We start from the raw sequence: 22476 nt of genomic DNA on the forward strand, positions 1-22476 counted from the left end.
AGATGATTCTACGACGAATGCCGATTGGCACCGCAGAGCACCTCTCGAAAAACATATCTCCAAAAAAACTCTGTCATGGGCTTATTTGTCAATATTTTATTATTAATATTTTTTAAAAACTTATTGAAAAGATGTATAATAACATGCAACTGATTTTATTAAAGTATCTTAAGCCATATTTCTGTAAAAAATTCAAAAAAAAAGTGTTTTTTTTTAGCGCTAAACCCTACCACCCCCTTAATGAATTAGAAGATCTCAGCTAGGTGGAAATCATTGACTTTCTAAAGTTTGTGATCGGTTCACTTTGGTTTTAGGAGTGATAAATGCAAGTTATCCTCATGGTATCATAATGGACTATGAGCCTGAGGGGGCAACCGCTACAACCTAACCTAATCTTTTGTTAGTGGAACTGTATTGAGACTCTGTCGAAAAATAAAACTAATCGGGTGTGCCTTATTTGAACATTCAGAGATTTTGTTTTACCCACTCTCCTATTGTTAAATCTGTAATTTAATTTCAGGCTCAAAGAGTATCAGCGTAGATTTTTTCACGAGTCATTCTATATGCCTAACTCTGCTATTTTCAATTTTCGAATTTCACTGCATGTTACACACATGAGTACACATATACACTCATATATATGTACATATCTGAATATATAAGAGTAAAGAATTTAATTATGAATGAATTAATTTTTACTGCTCACAACTGAGCTAAATGCCATAATTCTTACATGCGCACCTACCCGAAGAATAGCAAAAGTAAATATTGCAAATTAATGAAGAAAAGCGAACGATTATGACTATAAAAATGTTTGCATTCAATAAATAAATTTCACTATACAGGCAATTATTCAACCACGAACGTTCATCAGAACAATGCAATCTAAGCAACCCATAGCACACCCACCGCCAGCAAATACGCAATACAAATATATGTATGTACATATGTATATATAAGTATATGCATTCAATCTAACCATTCGTAATGAAATGGAAAATCATGGGTGAGGGTTTGGAAATATGCGCGCAGGCTGGAAATTCTAATAATTCTATTCTAATTCATCTCTTAATTTCCTTAAACGCTATGCCCTTGACTTACGACACAAGGCAAGCCAAACCGTAGTTAGATGCAGAGAGGGGTAACCCCAAGATAGGCTGATGTTTATCAACGTTGTAAGTACAATATAAGCACACATGCATACATACATATGCGCAACATAGTTGAAGACATACGAGCACGTATGGGCATTCCTTCATGTTATTTATATCAACGTCTATGAAATATGTTCAATTTCGTTTAATTAAACCTACCACACATATACATACATATGTATGTATTTATACGTATGCGTATGCGTGTGTACCTTAACAATGTCAAGTACGCAAGCACTCATACTTATTCCGACGAGTAGTGAACCTCTCTTACTGAACCAATTAAATACAAAAAAATAAAACAAATGACAATATTGGAGTAGATTTATTTTTGTGGCGCAAAAGCAACGCCAAAGCTTTTATCTACCAACATATAAATAATTAAATACTGACTTATAATTAGTTTCTGCGTAAGCCAATTGCATCAATTTTCATTTTCCAAAGTAGTTACTGTGATTTGAATAATTGATAAGACTCTCAATTGAGTGAAAATCCACTCAATAGTCAAATCGGGTCGGGTTTTCTTTAGTTTTAGAATTGCGGCACGCTTAAGTATGTAACTACTTCCTCTATTTAGGCAAAGCAGGTGGTTTCGCGTATGCTAATTTTTTAATGTATCTACTTTTGTATACGTCTAAATGTGGGGTTGTATGTAATGTTTATGTGGCTTATTCGAATGTGGGTGTGTGGGTGGGTCGTTGTGCGCAATAAACTGAAATTTGATGGATTATTAAATTGAGTTTTGTTTGGCATACCCTTACGGGCAAAATAATGGAATCACGATATTTAAAATAGATTTTCCTACTTTTTAACTTTCTATAAAAATACAAGTCATTCTACAACGAATAACTTATCAATCACAATTTCGAGCTTCGCACAAGATGAATAAAAATTCGAAAAATTTAATTTAAATGAAATTTATTGTAAAATGAGTTATAATTTTATAAAAAATTTATGAAAATTAAAAGCACAAAAAAATAATCAATATAACGCTACACTATAAATTTGTCTGTAAGCGTATGCGTATTGGGATAACCCAAAAAAATATTTTTTATTCTGTATGTTACCCCTCAAATTTGTTATATGACGAAAAATATTACAAACCTATTTTTAATTTTTTTTGTTAATATTTATCTGGTGCAAGGCAGTTTGAAAAAAAATGATACCAAAAATAAAAATAAAAATGATAAATATTTTTTTTTTACTTTTTACTTGTTAACCTTTATTGAAACTTTGAAGGGTTTGCAGGATCACTAACTAAAACAATTATTATTTTTAAATAATATATAGGGTGACATTTCTTAGATATTTCTGCAGGAAAATTAAAAAAATAGATTAAAAAATATCGGGAATTCAATGAACATAATAAAGTCCATAGATACTTTTTACGGTAGTGGTGGTGATAGCGGTCTAGTTGTTGCCTGATTTCCTTAGTTCAGGCCCAATTAGCACAAAAGATGCCATTTTGATATCCCACTCGTAGACCACTACTTTTTATTAATCGAACCAACTTGATTTAACTATGCATTTGCCCATGTCGTCAATTTTCTTTTCTGCAATTTCTTTCAAATTGACCAACGAGAATCCAGAAGTGGCACTCACCCAGATAGTGAAAAACTGTTTCTTTAGATTCTTCTTGATTGCAGCTTCTACTTACATCTATTGTTGTACGGCCACCCCATCTTCCTGACATTGGTCTCCCAAATGCCCGTGGCAGGTTATTATTGACGTAATTCTGAATGTGTCTGCTCGTGGCTTTTTGGTCAATTGGGCTACGTTTGTTTAGTTATTTTGCGGGTATCTGTGTAGTCCATCCGTCTTCTGAAATAGCAAGAAGATCTCCCTTTTGCGCACGCCTTGGGACAGCCTATTTCTACGGCTTCGGATTCGTTATAGAATGCCCCCTATCTTGCCAGTTCATCAGTTTTCTCATTTCCTTCTATGTTCCTATCGCCAGTTACCCAGGTGAGAGTGATGTCTGACGCGTATGTTGAAGTACTAAGTTCTTCTTTGCATTATCTGATGGTTTTCCAATTGGTTGTAAGGGACTTTAAAGCTAAGATGACTGTTTGACTATCTGAAAAAGTACAAACTTCCGACAGTTGTTGTAGATTATCCTGCAAGATTCTCTTATACAAGGAACTACTGCTTGGAAAATACTATTCCAATTGTCTAGGTGTGAAAAGACTTGGAAGTTTCGAGGTCTTTCAAATATATACCGACGCGGACTCCGCAATCCATCTTGGATACGTCAGTGTAAAGTCCAGTTGTATTCTCTTTGAGTCAAATTCCATTCCTTTCGCGTGGGGAACGGGGATCAGTTTTTCACACATTGTGGTAAAATTATAATAATAAAAATTTAATATATAAAATAGCCATAGAAAGCCCCAGGATATATTCAGAACATATAGCAATATTCCAAAATTTACTACTTTAATTACAAAATACTTTTTCGAAAAATAATTAAAAAAAAATTATACATAAAAACTTATTTTGTGTTTTCCATTTGTAACGAAAGTGTGTTGCACAGTGGTATGAGGAATGAGTGCCGATTTTTGAGATACAGTAGTGGTCAAGATAATAGAAGTAGAAATATTGCCAAGTTTTCACTTTTTTTATTTCACAAAAAAATTGCCATAAAGCTTGAATTTTTAATGATTTTTTTGTGAAATTTGCAACTTTGAATTATATGATTTTTGTTGTATTTGAAAAAAATTAAAAACAAAATTGATTAAAAAATTAAATTTAAAAAAATTATTTAATAATAGTAATCAAGCTAATTATATTACAAAAAAAATCAAAAAAACATTGTACAAAATTTATAGCTAATTATAATTCAAAGGTTATTGCTGTGTTACAAACATTAAATATATATTTTTTTTTAATTCAGAAAATTGTTTGCAAAGTTTGAAACCTCGAATTTTATGGCCATTGTTGTAAATTATATACAAAATTTAAAATTTTGAATTATTGTTGTATATAAAAAAATATTAAAATTTCCAAAAAAATTTTAAAGTTTGCATTTTTGAATTATATGGTTATTGTTGTATTAAAAAAATTAAATAAAAAAATCATTAAAAAAAGAATAAAAACAAAAATTTCTAAAATTTCCAAAACATTATGTATAAGGTTTGAAATTTTGAATTATATGGATATTGTTGTATTTAGAACAAAAACAAGTTTATTTAAAAACATGTATAAGACTTGAATTTTTCAATTACATGGAAATTAAAAACAATTCATTTATGATTACAGTAACCACAAAGAAAATTAAATTAATACAACCATATTAAAAAAAATTAAAAAATTAAATGAATTTTTAATGATTTTTTTGTATTATAATTTTGTACAAAACTTGCAACTTTTAATTATATGGTTATGTTTAAAAAAAATATTATTAAATTAAAAAAATAACTCAAAAATAATAACATTTATTTTACAAAAAAATCAAAAAAAAGTGTAAAAACATTTGTACAATTAAAAAAAATAGTTTATGAAGAAAATAAAAAAAAAAATTTCAAAAAAAAAGACTTAAAGCTTTGAATTATTTAGTTTTTTTTTCGTATTAAAAAAAATCAAACAAAAATGTAAAAAAATGTGTACAATTAAAAAATAATAATTTATGAAGAAATTAAAAAAACAAATTTCAAAAAAAAAGACTTAAAGCTTTGAATTATTTAGTTTTTTTTCTTACTAAAAAAAATAAAGATAAAAAAAAAATATAAAAAAATATTAAATATATATCGCGCTGTTATTAGTTTGACCGGCACAACATTTTTGAAAACTTTCTTCACATTTTGTTTTCGGTCAAAAGTGCAATATACTATAATTTTTCAAAATTTGCTTTTACTAAATTCACTAAATTTGTTTGTAAATAATGTAAATTAGAAAAATAGAATCACGTGAATATATACATATGTTTACAATAAGGTATTAAAAGCACACTTGAAAACGTGCCAACGGTCAAATCTAGAAAAAATAGTCAAAAGTACAAATGCAAAAATAAAAACGAAATAAATCGAAAGTAAAAACCTATAAAAATAAATATTTGAATATTTGCTGACAGAGAGCCAAGATTACCTTGGCACACTTACAGTTACATACGTATATACAAGTAGCTTACAGTCATGTTTCTTTACCGGGGAAATGTTATGAAGGCTGCTGCGATTACATAGTTTCTAGCTCTGTAGCAAGGACTTGGATTTTACTGGGTAAAAAATATAAAATTTCTTTACAATTTGTAGGGTATGAATGCACTTCTCAGCATCAAAATAGGGCAATTAGGGAAATAGAGAATGTTCGTTTTTTAATATTCAAATAAATCTCACGCTTGGTCACTTGATACCTCAAATATTTGATTCAATACTCTCACCCGCTCCACCAAACTTTCAGCGCGACGCGCAAAGCTTGCACGCCGATCGGCCGTTGTTTGTGGTGCGCCACGATTTATCACCGCAATGGGGATCGGTTGTGGAGGTAGATGTGATGGGTGGGACATGGCGGAGCTGAAAAAAATAAATAGAAAAACATTTATAGTTTAATTTAATATGAAAAAATATGTATTTACTTAAAAAAACTGGTAAACAGGCTGCAATCAGGTTTTTCTTAGAAACCTCTACAAATTCTTTAACAGAGACTTCAAGTATAGGGTGAATGAAGAGTTTTACTACATTAAGAAGTTTAAATAATTTTTTTATTTTGTTAATTCTGGTATTTTTATAATTTGTTTCTTTTTAATTAATTTAAGGGATAATTAAATTTCTCTTATTTTTTTTTTAGAATTTATGTGCCATAATAGGCCTGGTTATGCGTGAACTTCTTTAGTCTCTTTCAAATCCTATTGAGTTGAATGAACTCATTTTTCGACGGAGTTATAAAAGAAAAATGTTTTCAACATTTTTAACCTGCAATCTTCAATACGGTTTGTAATATAAAGGGTGATCAACTTAAAGATATTGGATTTCAAATTGAAATAAAACAACGAAAATTCAAATTGATTGGGCAATCTTCATTATTCTTGTATACATCCATTTATAAAATTTATTTCTTAAAGATAATCCCTTTCAAATGTTGATCGTAACTGCGCCGTAATTCGGTTATCCGTAAATACCAATTTTGAATGGCCCGCGGGAGGAATTCGGTTCGTATCTCGTGAATAATTTCAGTAATGGCTTCCAATGCCTTAATCGAAGCTTGTTTTTCCACAAAGCATTTTGACTTCACATATCACCAAAAATAAAAGTCCTAATTGAGATATAGCACGATCGTAGGGCAAGTAGCTCCGTCTCGTTGGAACCAAATGTTGTAGATATCACGGCCTTCAATCAAAAGGCATCAAAGTCGTTTATCATGGCGCCATAGCGTTCGCCATTCACTTTTGCATTGACGGCAGCCTCGTCTTTGAAGAAATATGGACCGATGATCCCTCCAGCACAAAACGGTTGTTTTCAATGGATGTAATGGCTGTTCTTGAATGGCTTCGGGTTGCTCTTGAGCCCACAAATGGCAATTTTGCTTATTGACGTAGCCATCAAGCCTAAAATGGGCCTCATCACTGAGCCTTCATAGTTAGCTTGAGCCCGCGATGAAAACTTTTCACTTTATAAACGTTGTTGAAGCGTAAGTCTTTCCATGATGAATGAATACTGAAAAAAATTAGGTATTTACTTTGACAGTAGTCACGTGTGATCTGACAAATAACCCCTATTGGAAAAAAGTACCTCCAATCTGATCACCCTTTATTTTCTTTAAAAAAGTAAGGCACTGCATGATGAAACTATGGCAGGAGCTGGGTACAATTCCCCCTGAAAAAGAATCGGAATTTAAATCCTTTTTCGAAATTTTGTTAACTTATGCCTAAATGGGATTCATCCGGTTTATACTACAAATGGAGTTGTAAGTGCTTAAGTCTGCAAAGTGTACATCGCGTTCAATTTCCTTATAAGGAAACAAATTCAAACAGAACTGTCCATTAATACGCATTTGTGCATAAGTTAAGTGGCCTGTTTGGCAGCAACTAAACCAGAAATTTCGTTCTCCGTCCTCATTCCGGAACTGCTGAGGTAAGGCCTTCGGCAACTATATCACCCTAGGCAAAAGAATTCGCTATGATCCATCAGACGCCGGTGCTTTCTGGCGGCGAGCAACCCAAGTACGTATGTATCTCATCATGCCATTTTTGCCATTATTAAAATCATTAGTCACCCTGTGCATTAATACAAGTTCTCATTAATTTATTCAGTTATATCAGTTCGATCTGTGGTCGGAAAAGTCAAGTGAAAAAGTTTTCCCATTAAAAGGGAACTCAGATAAACAAATCGTTCATATCTACTCTAATACAACCCCCATTTTACACTCGTTCCTACGCACGTAAATCAAAGGAATAAGTAATGAAGTAAACGAATACTATCGAGGCGTTTACATTATATATTTAGAAATGTAACATATAGCTAAGCTTAAAGAGAATTTTAAAATGTCCCCAAAATTTTCATTTTGATAAGCTGTTACTGCTATTCACCGGCGAGTGTACGAGTTTACGAGTACATTAATTATACAATTTACATGAGCGGCATTTTTTAAAAAAAGAAAATTATGTTTAAGTTTCCTGAAATTTATTCCCATAACATTAGCGTGGTGCTTCCTTCCTTTAAACAGCTCAAGTTATCAAATACCAATGCAAACAACAGATAGTCGCGTGCAGGTATGTATGCCTATGTAGGTAGATAAAGAACTTTGGTGCACCACTGGCAGTCGTTGACATATTATTAATTCATATCAGCATACGTATGTACACTTCCGTGTAATATGTATTCATTAATATGTATAAATTATTATGTATGTGTATCTGTCAGAAATTTTCAATTTCAATTTCAATGTCAAGTGCGTGGAAAACATAATTAAATGAATTTATTATTTACGATCTAGCCCCCGTTACCAGAATTTCGGTCATATAAACTTTGTAAGTGATTAAAAATAATTGAATCAAATAAAAGGAGTTGATAAAGAAATATGCAATGTGCAATGTATAGGCGACCGCCGTAGCCGAATGGCTGGTGCGTGACTACTATTCGGTACTGCACAGGTTCGAAACCTCCACGAACCACCAAATTATAGAATAAGTTTTTTTCGAATAGCAGCGGTGCTCGACTGATAAAGCTCCTCCTAAAACCTCCGAGTGAATTTCTGCCATAAAAAAACTCCTCATAAAAAAACCATCTGGCCGCATCTGAAAATAGTGAGTTATACCAGTTTTATAAGGTAAAACCTTACTCACTAGCGGCGAATCCTGCTCGATAACTTTGTTGTTGTTTTTACAAGCAAATTTTTCGTGAAGTGAGTAGAGCCCAGAGATAGCGAGCAGAGATGTGTTAAATCGAAGGGGCCTATTATAAATTATTCGCCTAGTACAAATATTCGTATAACTGCAATGAGAAATATGTGTCAGTTATATATACATAGCTCGGTTGCGTTTTGAATTAGGCACTTATTTACTTGTAAATATATAAATATTTTTCCTTTTTCACATAGTGAACACCCTGATATCCCATGTGATTACGTTCTAAAATGCGTAGGACGATACCCAAAACACACTGCGCTATAATTTGAAAAATCAACTTTCAAGAGTATCACACGAATCATGAATTTTTAACGGTTCATGCATACTCGTATACACTCGTATGTGCCCATTTACACAGGGAAACATTTGGAAGGGAAATATTTTGTTCGGCTGTGAAGTACGGCCGCGGGAGAGAGAGGGGATTTGAAGCTATTTTTGACGTTTTCTTCTTTTGTGGGAGAAAGCTCTGAGTTCTGTGTTGGTTTCCAATCAAACGGCGGAAATCAACGGTGACAAACATCAGAACGCTGCGTGGGAAATGCAGGATTATTTTTGCTTGTATAATATTATACCTACTAATTTAAAAAGCTTATGGAAGCCCCATGTTTATGTTAAATTCTATTAATTTTACCCCCATTTCTAGATAATTTGAAGTAAATTATTTTTATATGAAGTCTTTTTAATATACTTTTTTTTATTCAAGTACACAAATTTATATATACTATTTTACATGTAAATACAAAAAATTATTTATGTATATTTAACCAGTTTGCATTTTTCATTGAAATATTTAAGAAACTGTTGACGAACGTTCCCCGCTTTACTTGTTGCCGGTTTCTCATTGGATTAAGAGGTTACATACGTCCAGAATTATAGTCTTAGGCGTATTTCTGTGTAAGTCGATTGTAAAAATTTCCCATAGACACAAAGTTATGATAGAAAATGTAACTGCCCGACAAGAGTTTGATGCGCACAGGTATCTGTCGAGCGAAATACACTTGAAAGTTTAAACTCATTTTTCTCGAAACTACGGTCTGCATGATAACTCATACAGTTTTTAATATTTTTTGATTTTTTTTTTAATATTCAAAAGTGTTTTCTCTATAGTCTGTGGAACGGGATTTTTGATCTTTTTATATAAAAAATTTATAAATTCAAATGTAGAATTACGTCATAAATGTAGAATTCATTCTTTTTATTAAAATACCGTAAATTGCAAAATTTTTCGAAACTCATAAGTCCGGCTCGATAGACTATAACTACAACTTTATTTTACAAGAATTTTTTTACTTTTTGCAGATCCATCAACATTTCAAGGAGAATGATGCAGACCGTGGAGCAACTTTTTTTCATTGTTCTTTGGGTCATGTGATTTTTATACTATTTTTTGTAAAGAAAAATTAAAATAAATTTTTTTATAAAGTTTAATTACTAATAAACAATGTATAACTAACTGCTGTTATTCTTGTGAACATTTGATTAACTTTATATATCCTTGCGTGGAAAGTATTTCTGAGAACGCTCATTTTTGGGATGACAATGATTACGCCCTCTTTCCAGACGCCAGGCATGGTAGCGTGTACGTATGTATTATAGCTCGATGTAGTAAAGCAGATTGTGATCCACAGAAGTACCTACACGTTTAAGTACAAATTTCTTCTTCTTTATTCCCTGATTATACAATTTAAAAATAATACAATTTTTTTATAATATTTTTTTTAACAATTTTTTTTTTTTTATTAAATTTTGAACTATATTTTAAAACAAATCACGGTCTCTAGCTACTTCCAAGAGGGAATCCACACGTTGTATACTGGGAAGTTCGAATATTAATGGAAATGCAAATACGATGATTTACGCAATTCGAATACAAGAAATAGTCTCCGGATTTGAAGAAATTAAAAAGTGGTTCAAGTTTCCATAGGGTTTCACATCAGAGCTTCAGTGCCAAGCACACAAATACTTGACTTGTTTTTATTCTAATACTCGTTGTATTATGATTAATGGCATATTTAAACTAAGGAAGTCATACGTATTTCAAAATTAGTTAATATTATAGAATTAATTTTTAAAACTTCACTCGAAAACGGCTAAACGGATTAGTCTCAAATTTTAACACGAGCTTCTTAAAATATATTTTTTAGTAATTAATTGAAGATTTTTTTCAACGATAAATATTTTTTTATAACCAATTTAAATCCGAAATTTTAGTCAAAAATCGATTTTTTTTTTTTTTTGAGAAACCGCCATTTTGTCAAAAAACAAATTATTTTGCTTATTCCTTCGATTAATTACTAGATTTAACATTACTTTAACGAAACCTATTTGGTTTTTCACTATCAGAGGATCCAGTTCAGAGATATAGTGGTCACCGCAAAACGTCTTTTTTGAGAGGAGCTCCCAGAGATTAGCTGTAGCTCCTTTCCTAATAAATATTTTTACTAATACTATGTCTTTAAATACAGGTACACCCTTTTGCGTGTTTGGCCGAGCTCCTCCTCATATTTGTGGTGTGCGTCTTGACGTTGTTCCACAAATGGAGGGGCCTTCAGTTTCAAGCCGACTCCGAACGGCAGATATTTTTATGAGGAGATTTTTCATGGCAGTCGGAGGTTGGCCATTGCCAGCCGAGGGGCTGTTCTCAGAAAAAATTCGGGAAAATTCGCTTTTTTCGGTCTTCTACCTGTATATAACCTCTTAATATAATATTAAGACATGTTAAAAGTATTTAATACTTGTGTTTCATCTGCGAAGTAAAAAACAGCTCTGTACTTTTGTAAATGTGTTTGAATAATTATGTAGCCACCACTGTAATCTTAAAATATATTAACAAAATATGAAAATTTCATTGCCTTGCCTTCTCTATAGAGGTGTGGAGGAGTAACTTAAATATAAATAAAAACACCATTAACAGAATTCTGTAGACGAAACTGAAGCATGCGTATGTATATGTGCCTTGTAAATAGTATTCATTTTCATAAATACATACATATGTGTGTAAATCTATACATCGTTTGCGTACATGTAAATAAAATTTTAAGGTATGCTTGCGATCTTCTATTTAGAGCAGAATTCTTGTAATATTATATTTAGAGTATCTAAGAATAACATAGTATCGATACCCTTGAAATCTAACAGAGTGCCACTATGGTTTGAGTAAGTTATGGAGAATTTTGCTGCTTTTTACATAAGCAAAAACCACATGGTGAAAAGATGTTTAGAGATGTTTAGCAGACCGTTATTCGGCTCTGAGCGAATTCGACAGATATGCCGACGTCATTCGTTTTGTGTCTCACAAAATTTAGCTTTAGTTTAATGAAACACAAAACGAATGACGTAGAATCCAAAGTTCCCCTCAAAAAATGTTTTTCACCATACCTAACGAGCAAACCTGGTATCTATCATCCTTGCAAAAACCACACTGCTTATAATTATATATACTCTCAAAAGTCTCACGATACTTCGTGGCAATGGACTGACTTCTGTGGCAATGGACTAATTGCGCCGCCCGCAAGAGTGCACAGTCAGCTATTCCCTAAATACTACGATGTAATCAGACACCCAAATTTTAATTATTCCATTATGTTTAATAACGGTACTTGAATTATCGAACTACATTTATGCAAAATAATCGCCCTATCGGAAGATTTATAATTTGCAAAATTGCAAATGGCGTTGTACGTCAATCATATTGAGACACTTGTCTAGTTTACTGCAGTGTAAAGGTCAAAATAAAGACTTTCATCACTAGAAATCATTTTTATTTGGTGAACAAGTAATTCAAAAGCAAAACTGGATGATTACTTTTGAGCCACCTTAAATGTATGTAGTTAAGATGTTGTGAAAATACTACCAAAATCAATTAATCTAACTGTAAAGACACTACCTCCTTCACACCGAAACTTCTGCCTCCCTATCTCTACTTCACTACGAAATTTGTGTCTATGTGGGCCCTTCATCACACGACACAATAAGTTTTGAACTGACAATCAAGGAAATTATGTAACTTCGGACTCGTTATTCAAATTAAGGGGTTATATACAGTTAGAAGGCGGAGAAAAAGCGAATTTTCCAGAACTTTTTGTGAGAATACTTTTAAATTTATTAATGTAATGTAATGAAAAATGTATACACATATTATGTTATTTTTTAGCTGTATTTTAAGACTTAGTATTAGTAAAAATAATTATTTGGAAAGGAGCTACAGCTGATCTCCGAGAGCTCCTCTCAAAAAAGACCTTTTACGGTGACCACTATATCTCTGAAATGGATCCTCTGAACCAAGCAAAATTCGTTAAAGTAATGTTAAATCTAGTAATTAATCGAAGAAATAAGAAAAATACATTTTTTTGACAAAATGGCGATTTCTCAAAAAAAAAAACTCGATTTTTGTCCAATATTTCGGCCTTACATTGTTTATATAAAAAAATATTTATCGGTGAGAAAAATTCTTCGATTGATTAATAAAAAATTGATTGAAGAAGCTCGTGTTAAAATTTGAGGCTAATCGGCTTAACCGTTCTCGAATAATGTTGATCCCCGACTTTGAAAACACCATTTTGAGAAAAACCCGTTTAAAGTTTAAAGAGCACTTTCAAGCAGTCTGAAACGCCTTTTCAAGTTTTCTATGAGTATTCTTAAATATACGTACATTAAGAAAAAATAAAAAAAGTAGATTTTTTGAAAATTCTAACTGTATATAGCCCCTTAAGCCAACTCTCAGGGATCTCAAAAAGTGGGCATAGTAATGGCCAAATCGTCCAATATATGTATATATGCATATACAAATAGTATGTATGTACATATGACAAAACCTCAGGCGACCGGCATCAGTAGGTATGTACGAGTATATATGATTAAATATGTTTGTACGCATATATTTACCACCAAGAAAGGGCTTGACTAAAAAATGATCATAATACATACATGCATACATACACATATACGAGTTTATATATGCATATATAAGTATATACAAGTAAAATGGGGCATTCTTCAATCCAAAAATTTTTACAAGGCCTCACGCCATCTCCAATGGTTCTATGTACCCGAGTAGACACAAAAAGCTTACAAACCATAACAAATCTAACTTTAAATAAGCAACCGAGAAAATGGAAAATATTTACATACATATTTATATATATATTCATATGCCCATTTGTAAATACTCAAATAAACGAATATGAAAGATATGCGCTGGGGTGTAGGTATGTACATACATATGTATGTACTTATATACTTAAATACGATGATAAAATATTTTTTTCAAGGTAGTTCCACTTTGAAATGTTTGACAGAAAATAAATCCACTGATAGGCCAGCAATATTGCCATTGTTAAGGAGACAAACTTGTGGACTTTTAGTTTTTGGATGTATTTTCTTTGAAAGCAGAAATTTTATTTTTTTTATTTAGAGCTTACTGATTGATTACCAAAGTGCATTATTGATTTAATTACACATTAACAAAACTGCGTTGTACGCATACTTTCTAATGTCAATGTGAATTGATTTGATTTGACTTTTTTTTAATTATTATTATTATTATTCTCAACATATAATTAAATTATTTATTATTTCCAATATATATATAACAAAAATACTATAAAATCTGAAATCCATGAGTTTGACCATTTAGACTGCAAACTTTCAAGCCACATACAAACATGTAAGTTAGGTTAGGTTAGACTTGGTTGATCCTGTAGATCGCACATAGGCCAGACATTTATCCATAGTGATACCAAGTGTTTTTATGAAGAGTTTAAGAACTTTATATTTTGTCTTTTATACAATTGATTGATAATTTAAGTAGGCTCCTGAGTTCATGACCTGCCACCCGTTCTAAGGTTGAAAATGATGCAGTTTATTGTTTTGCTAAGTGCAGAGTAGTGGCAGAGTAGGTTTTCAAGAGCTCCTCTATTGAAACATGTATTTCAAGCCAACATATTCTAAAAGTCTACGAATCAATTGGTTCGGGGTTCCCAATTCGTCGAGAGCATGAAACATGAAAGAATAGAATTTTTTTCTATTTCAACCGCCTCTATGCAGGTGATAGTCATCAAACCCATAAATTGCAACTCGGACTAGTAGCTTAGCGCGAGTGACCTGCATATTTTGTTTTTATTGCGCCTTAGAACAATTGCGCCTTTCAACAATCAATCACTGCTTATCAAAGAAATGCAGTGATTTGTATAAGCTGCAAAATTTTGAATTACACTGTGAATACACGCTCGTGTTCGATTTGACAAGAGGGGCGATTGACTCCCCATCGCCGCTTAAGAAAATTAATTTCAATAATCCTCAGCGAAGCTTACGAAATCATGATATTTTCTGGTTAGAACTAACTGTGCTTCCAATGCTTCGATTTCTAGAACTTGAACTTCTTGAGAAAATTGAATTTGCTTTCAAATCTTATTGGCTTCGATTCTTCTTCAATAAAGTACCACTTCAAAGTGTTACTTTTAGACTTGAAATAAACGAAATAAATGAATTGTTTTACTAAATTCTAAGTGTACTCTAATATTCTTAATAATTATAGGAAGGGTTACATTTTCCTTCATTCATTACAATGAAATAAGTAAATTATAAGTTTAATATATTTTTGATTGAATTATTTAGCCTTAATCTGTTTTTCATAGTCTGTAAGAAATATTGCATTTTTAGATTATTAAATTAATAAATAAATACAGTAGCTATTTTTTTTTTTTTGTGATTAAATTTGTTTGAAATTTTTCTTTTTTTGTTAATTTTAATATATAACAAAGTTTGATTTTTTACTAGGAAGGGCTAGCATGAAAAATTCAACACATAATTTCCAGTAAACGGTTAATATGCCAAATAAGACAACGAAAGGGGAAATGAAATTACCTTGCAGAAGTCATTTTATATTGGTAAACGCATGCTTTGTATTGTAAGCATATTAGATGTACATACATGCACGCACGAACATAAATAAATATATAAAGATGTATGGAAAGCAAAAGTTATTCGTAAAAGTACAATATATGTATGTATATGCACATATGTACAAATATATTTAATTCCCCCACCTCGACTAGACTACATAATGTCCGAACACTACTGTTGCTTGTGAAAGGAAGAAGAGAAAATCCCTGCATGTTTCGCTTCCGACTTTTGTTTTTGTTCAAAATTGTTCTTTTACAGCAGCAACAAAAATAGACCTCAGAAGCAATCTATGCAGCCATATGTTAATGTGTCAGTCGCAGCGGTGGCAATGCTCACCAACCAGGCTGGCAGACGGGATAACATAATGCTGCAACGAGGAGCAGAGAAGACGATGTACATTACATACCCAGACATACATATGTACAATGGGAGTGAAAGAAAGTGCATTTTAGCGTAAGAAAAATGTCTGTTTACCACCGCGACTTTCGTTGGCGGCAAAATTAATTTTATATATTTACATATACAAAACTAATTTTATATACATATACATATGTATTTGACTTATATATGCACATGTGTATATTATGTATGCCAATTCACTGAAAAACGCATTGGACATAAACTTAAGTGTCAAGCGAACGAGTAAAATAATGAAATCAAATAAAAACAAAAGAAAGTAAAAGGCAAAGCCAACGAAAGTGCACAAAACACACAACTTGTAAATAAATAACAATATTTTTAGAAATATTTTAGTGTCAACAAAGCGTCGCTTAGAAAACTTAATTAATTTCCGCGTACCACAGAAAAAGCATTATATAGCAAAAGCACAAATTGATTTTATTTTGTTTTATTTATTTATTTTTTATTTTTATTTAGTCTTTTTTGTATTTCTTTTTTTTTTAGCAAAATATTACCACCTTAGAGCGCATAATAGCAAAAAGGCTGCATGTAATTTGCACAAATTACAAAAGTTTTGTAAATATTTTGCTTGCGAAATGTAGTTTTTCTAATTAAACATAGCTGTTTTTCGAATTTGTGGCCCTGTTTACAAATGTTTTCATATTTGTTAAGAATTATTAAAAATAATTTTAAATTTAATCATATTACCTAATTTCCACAGGACGGATGAAAAAATTTGTTGAACGCGCCTTTTTCAATAAAATGCACACCTTAATATTTGTGGTTGATGTTATAATTAGTATTTTTTTATACTTTAAAATAATTTTTGAAAACACTTTTTCATATACAAATATATGTATAGTATATTATGTAGTTATATATAAAATTTCAACTTTCTCGCAACTTCACTAAATTTTGTTGAATTATTTATTTCCTTTCTTGTTTTGCACGTTCAAAATTCACAATTCAGCTGGAGCGCTGCCGGTTAGAGTTCTCATTTAACCTATGTATATTTCGCAAAATCATGGAAGTAAATATTTTAAAACATTCAGATGTTAATTAAAATTTATTATATTTTTTCAAATTTACTTGATGTAAGTGTAGATATAAATGTTACAACTTCGCACGATCAACACTTCTTCGAGAGCGATCAGTTCACGACGCCGCAAAGTATTCAAAAGTACTGAATGTTAAACTTTGTGAACATAGTCCGACAACGACAACGACAACGACGATGATATTATTTGTCTTTGCGCCCAAACGCTCAGCGCGTTGCCCAGTGTGTACAGCAAGCAAAGCACATTGCAGCTCTTCTGTAGCAGCGGCGAGTTAGCAGATGCAGGCGAGCGATTAGACGGCTGATTGGGTGCGCAGAACAACAAAGTGTCGAAAAGACGGACTGACAGCATGTAGCTAGCAAAGGGCAAATAATGCTGTTGTTTGTAAATATGTATGTATACATATATATACATCTGTACATAGGTGAATATGTGTACTAAGCACAGGAATAGGTCTATGTATATTATTTACGAATATGCAATATGTAATACGAATGCCAGCCAAGCATTGATCCGTTACAAATTCCCACTCATTAACAAATTCTTTGTTAAAATTTTAACTCATAAATATACTTGTATTATTTTGTGTCCTTTCAGTGGAGCATATTGTTTTTTCAAATTCCATTCCCAAAACTACTCTCTTTTGCATTGCAACAATATCTGTCATTGTCAGAAATAAGTTAAGATTATGAATTAGTTAAAAATTGCATTTGAAACTCGATATTATTTTATATAAATTGAAATTTTCCATTTTAAATACAAATTTAACATTCCACTCGAGCTTAAACGCTTATTGCCGAAATATAATCACTGTGGTTACCGACCGTTAAAAAGAAACGGTTTGGAGTAGAACGGAAACAGAAACTATCATACAAGCAGAGAAATACAAGTCATAGTTAGTGCTGCAACATATAGTTAGTGCTGCAACATATCGGTATTAAGATTACAATTAAAACTGCCATCCACTAAATATCGGAAACGAATATTAATATAGCATTTTCCAATATTATTAATTACATTTAATTTAAACATTGAAATATATACATACATATAATAAAAAACATTTATTTTACGAATATCTTAATAAAAACGCAAGATAAAAAGAATATTTAATTGACCACCTTTGTCTCTTTCCAACACTAGAAATTCGCAGTACACCCTGTACTTCGCATTTTCTTCTACTTTCAGAGTGCAGCAGTAACGTTGTTATTACGCTCCGATGGTGAATTTTTCTTTTATTTTTCCTACGACGGTGATATTTTTTTCTTTTCCCATTAAACAAGGTATATTTTAATCATATACCTTGCATTAAATACTACCGATTTTTATACGATTTATAGCTAACAAAATAAATTGCTACTTGTAATAGTTTAAAGTGAAATGTTAAAAGTGTAAATTACGGCAGCAGCAGTGTAGCGAACAGAACAAGGCGACAACATAGCTAAAAGTTCCAAAGGAAATCGTGGAGACCCCGGACATCCTAGTGCTAGAGCACAGTGAAAATGGCATCTCGTGGTGGACCGATGGTGGCTGGCTCTGATGGAGCTGACTACGAATACAGGCAGCGCGTGGCAGCACCACATCATATTAGGTTAATATAAATAATACATATAAATGGCTTAGTTATTACCATTTTAAGAAAGTTATATGAAGTTGCATACGTTTAAAGCTGTTGGTTAACAAACGCTTTGCATAATTCACCAACCTGCAATGAAAAGCAAGTGTTTGGTAATTAGGACGTATGAACGGTTTGCGGGCACGAAAACGGCAGCACTTGTGCAGTGAAAGCGGTCGCGGGCGAATTCTTTTACAGGGCGCTGCTCTTATTGTCTGTGATTACTGTGTTCATTATTGGCTAATTGCCAGATTTTGTTTACATTTCGTTTTTATGGACAAGCCACAGTTGAAAACTGTCGATAGCGTCTCCGCTGCTCGCCCGCACAAACGATGACGTGGATTCACAACATGGCAAAGTGCCGAGGTAAACGTGTTCCAAAAGCATGCGAGTGCGTTCGAGTTTGCTGCTGTTACGCGGCTATGAATGAACAGCTGGGAAGTGGTTAAATTTTTATTATGTGACATTGCTTTTAAACTATTATTTATGCATTAGTCTACACTTAGATGCTGATATAGGCTTTGTTGTGGTGAATGCGTGCCGGCTCAGATTTTTGTTGGCAATGTTAGTGTAATGTAACGTAACGTCTGGCTTCAAAGTGTGATTTTCATTTTTTTTTTTTTTGTTATATTATATATTTTGCATAGAGATATATTTTATTTCATATTATTTAGGTTAGTTAAATATGCTCCCTTTAAAATTTACCTAGAAATTCCTTCTTCTTGAGGAAGCGCTATTTTGAGTTACACGACAAATTTTAGGTGGTTAAGTAACCAACGTAAAATTCTCACTACGTCTACCAAAAGGGCGCTATAACACGCCAGCAATGATTGGAAAATGTTGTATGCTATTGCAACAACAATATGATTGAATAAGCAGTATTATTTATTTCTAAACCATTTTAACCCTAAAACTCAAATGTAAACAACTAAACTGCAGTTGAACACACAGCCTTATTTACGCACCTTTAACTTTATTACATACTACCGCTTAGAAATTCAACAAATGCTGCTTCTTCAATAATGGATTTATAATCCCACTCTTTCCTTGGCCAAATATGAACTCAAGTTATATAATCTTTTTTTCTTTTTTGCAGTTTGCTGAATAAATCACGCCTGAGATGTTGTATCTTCTTTCATGCACTACTTTCTTTCGTAATGATGGCCAAGCTGACTTCCGATATATTGGATCGTCTGGATATTTTTGTTCTAGAAATCGAAGAGCTTGAAGTGCCAACACCGCTGTGGTGGGAATACATTTGGTTATCGTCTCTATTGACGTCCTTCATTGGCTTGACGGCGGCGCGGGGCAATAAAGTGCGCGAAATGCAGAAATATATGATAGCCATTGTCGTTTTTGGCGTTCTACCGCTTATCTACTGCATGGCCTATTATTTTAGCGATGTGTTGGACTACATTAGGCTCGATGAGAAAACCGATATTGACGAAACGGATATTTTCTTATGGCGTGTAAGTATTAAACAATTTGGAATAAACTAATATAAGATATAACGGTTTTTTGCTTATTTTTAGGGTCTCCCTTACGGTTTATTATGGTATGCCTTCTGCCTTGTTGCTTCGCAAGTTCATGGATTCACATTGTTCTTTGCTTATAATTGCATCCAAGCATGGCGTGCCCGCAGCGCTGCCAGGAAGTATCAGTGATTCGAAGCACGCGAAAGCAAATTTTATTTGCCATGAGGAAGCTGCGACCAGCGTCAGCTTATGCAGACGGTCAAATGATGTCTGATCACTAAAAGTTTATGCCATCGAATTCATGTCCTTCTCATTCTGAGGTTAAAAACAAATTCCTGCAGCATTTTTAATCATCCCTGGTTATTGGTATTTTTTTTTAATTTTCGGTGCAATATTTTAGTATTTGCGGTTATTTCAATAAAGTCCATCCCATAGGTTTGGTGCCTAAATGTGTTATAACGCTTCATGAAAGATGGTAAAAATATATGAACTTCATCAGTTACTACACCACTGGAGCCCAACATATGTCGTATTTTATTTATTTTATTATAGTACCCCGAAGTAATTTTGATCAGCTCTCGATCATCTGCACCACATGCAAATCCATCGAAAAACCAAAACAAAAAAACTTATTTACTGTTGGCAAGCACTAAAAAATCGAATCAAGAAAATTACATTATCGATTTATGTACTTGAAAATGATTGTGCATTCACATAGCGTATACAATATGCATGTGGGTGGCAATTAGAGCAGTCGACCACCAAAACTGCGCCAAAATTGGCATGTTTAAATACTTGTATTTACATGCATTACTTAATTGCATAGCGATGTATGTATGTGCAAATTTGTAAAAAGAATTACTTTAAAGAGACTTTTAGCGGCAAATAAATACCACATAAAACTTAAGAACAAATGATTTTAGGGAGTTTCAATTGATATCAAAATTAAAGCTGGCAGGAATTTGTTTCTGCATTGAAAGTCTCTTCTAAAAGAAAATTAGACTAGGACTGTTAAATATTTGTAAACGTTAGCATACGAATCTTAAAGAATTTTAACTAAACACAAACTTCTAACAAATGACTGCTCTCTAAAAACCAATTAAATTTGATTTAAATAGTGCTATTAAATTATAAATGCATAATGTAATATTATTGGAGCACAATTCAAGCACGCGCGTTGTTTCAATGTGTCTCTTGATTTGTGAATTGATTTCTGTTTGTACAACGAAAAGATACTGGTCATTAAACAAACAAAAAACACGAAAAATACTCGCAACACTACGTTTTAATTTATATTTTTTAGTGTTTAATAGTTCCTTTGCGAAGCACATGTACGCAATTTGGCACACACATGCATTATTATTTTCTATGTATAAAACACTGAACTGCCTACCATCATATGTTCCAATCAATGGGCATTAAGTATTTTTTGTACTATATATTTGTGGTCTAAGATACCAACTGTTCATTTAGGGAATAGGTACGCTTGTACTTACAAAAAAAACAAATATAGTAGAAACTTGAGAAATGAAGAAAAAGAAATGGAAAAAGAAAAAGGAAAGTGTGCTGAAATTGTTTATAAAGAAAAGTTGTATAATAGAAATGGAAAGTTCTTAGTTGCATTGCCTATTTTTGTAAGAAACTGTTGTAATGCCATTTAAATTAATATTAAAACCAAACATTTTTTAATAAAAATACTACGTTCTGAGTGGGTTAAAGGCATTTCTTCTGACTGATTATTATTTGATAAATTTTTTTACCTGAAGGTGGAAGTAAGTGAAGTATTCCAAGTATATCCGATGGTGAATTTTTCTAAAGTATTTTATAATATTGAAAATAATTGTTACTTATGTTCAAATCGAGCTTTAACGCGTTTTTCTCGTAATGGTGTTTTCAAAGTCGGTGACCAACATCACTCGAAAACCGCTAACCGATTAGTCTCAAACTTTAACACGAACTTCTTAAAATATATTTTTAGTAATTAATCGAAGATTCTTTCTCACCGATATATATTTTTTTTATTTTATAAACAATTTTGTCAAAAAAAATTATTTTTCTTATTTCTTCGATGATGACTTTAAGACTTCGTTTGGTTTTTTAATTTCAGAGGATCCAGTTCAGGGATATAGTGGTCACCGCAAAACGTCTTTTTTGAGAGGAGCTTCCGGAGATCAGCTGTAGCTCCTTATCCTAAATATTTTGACTAATACTTAGTCTTAAAATATAGCTAAAAGATAACATAATATGAGTACAAATTTTTAGATCAATAAATTGAAAAGTTTTCTCAAGAAAACATCTGGAAAGTTCGCTTTTTTCGGCCTTCTAACTGTATATAACCCATTAAGTTCGTTAAAATAGTTGAAATTGTAAAAATAGCAAAAATACTTCGGATAGTTGAAGCTCGGTCCTCTTCTTCCTTTAATAGTGGGAAATCTGCAAAACACAAGTAATTTCAGCACCTAACGCAGGCACAATGTGGTTGTTGTTGTTGTTGTTGGTGGTGTAGCAGCATAATCATTCCACATCCATGTCCCCG

At 32.2% G+C, this 22476-nt stretch overlaps 1 protein-coding gene and 1 long non-coding RNA gene across 4 annotated transcripts; one reads left to right on the forward strand and one right to left on the reverse strand.

Annotated features, from left to right (window-relative positions):
• Positions 1-5505: 5505 nt before the first annotated feature.
• Positions 5506-17034, reverse strand: LOC129244178 (uncharacterized). Its single transcript, XR_008582365.1, has 3 exons — positions 16882-17034; positions 16501-16795; positions 5506-5659 (listed from the first exon to the last, which is right to left on the reverse strand). It is a non-coding gene; the product is annotated as an uncharacterized LOC129244178 (long non-coding RNA).
• A 1004-nt stretch (positions 17035-18038) lies between these two features.
• Positions 18039-21662, forward strand: LOC129252910 (protein jagunal). 3 transcript variants are annotated; one of them, XR_008583681.1, is made up of 4 exons: positions 18039-18441; positions 19562-19934; positions 19998-20306; positions 20376-21662. XR_008583681.1 is itself a non-coding variant. In XM_054891068.1 (4 exons), exons 2-4 carry the CDS (start codon positions 18353-18355, stop codon positions 20127-20129), a joined length of 594 nt encoding a protein of 197 aa, XP_054747043.1. In that variant the 5' UTR covers positions 18039-18133; positions 18220-18352; the 3' UTR covers positions 20130-21662. The 3 variants fall into 3 exon arrangements, 2 of the variants coding, with proteins under 2 accessions (XP_054747043.1, XP_054747042.1); XM_054891068.1 differs by having other exon boundaries at positions 18039-18133; positions 18220-18441; positions 19998-21662; XM_054891067.1 differs by having other exon boundaries at positions 19998-21662.
• The last annotated feature ends 814 nt before the right edge of the window (positions 21663-22476 follow it).

This window comes from Anastrepha obliqua, chromosome 1 (assembly GCF_027943255.1).
Source record: "Anastrepha obliqua isolate idAnaObli1 chromosome 1, idAnaObli1_1.0, whole genome shotgun sequence".
Lineage (NCBI taxonomy): Eukaryota > Metazoa > Arthropoda > Insecta > Diptera > Tephritidae > Anastrepha > Anastrepha obliqua.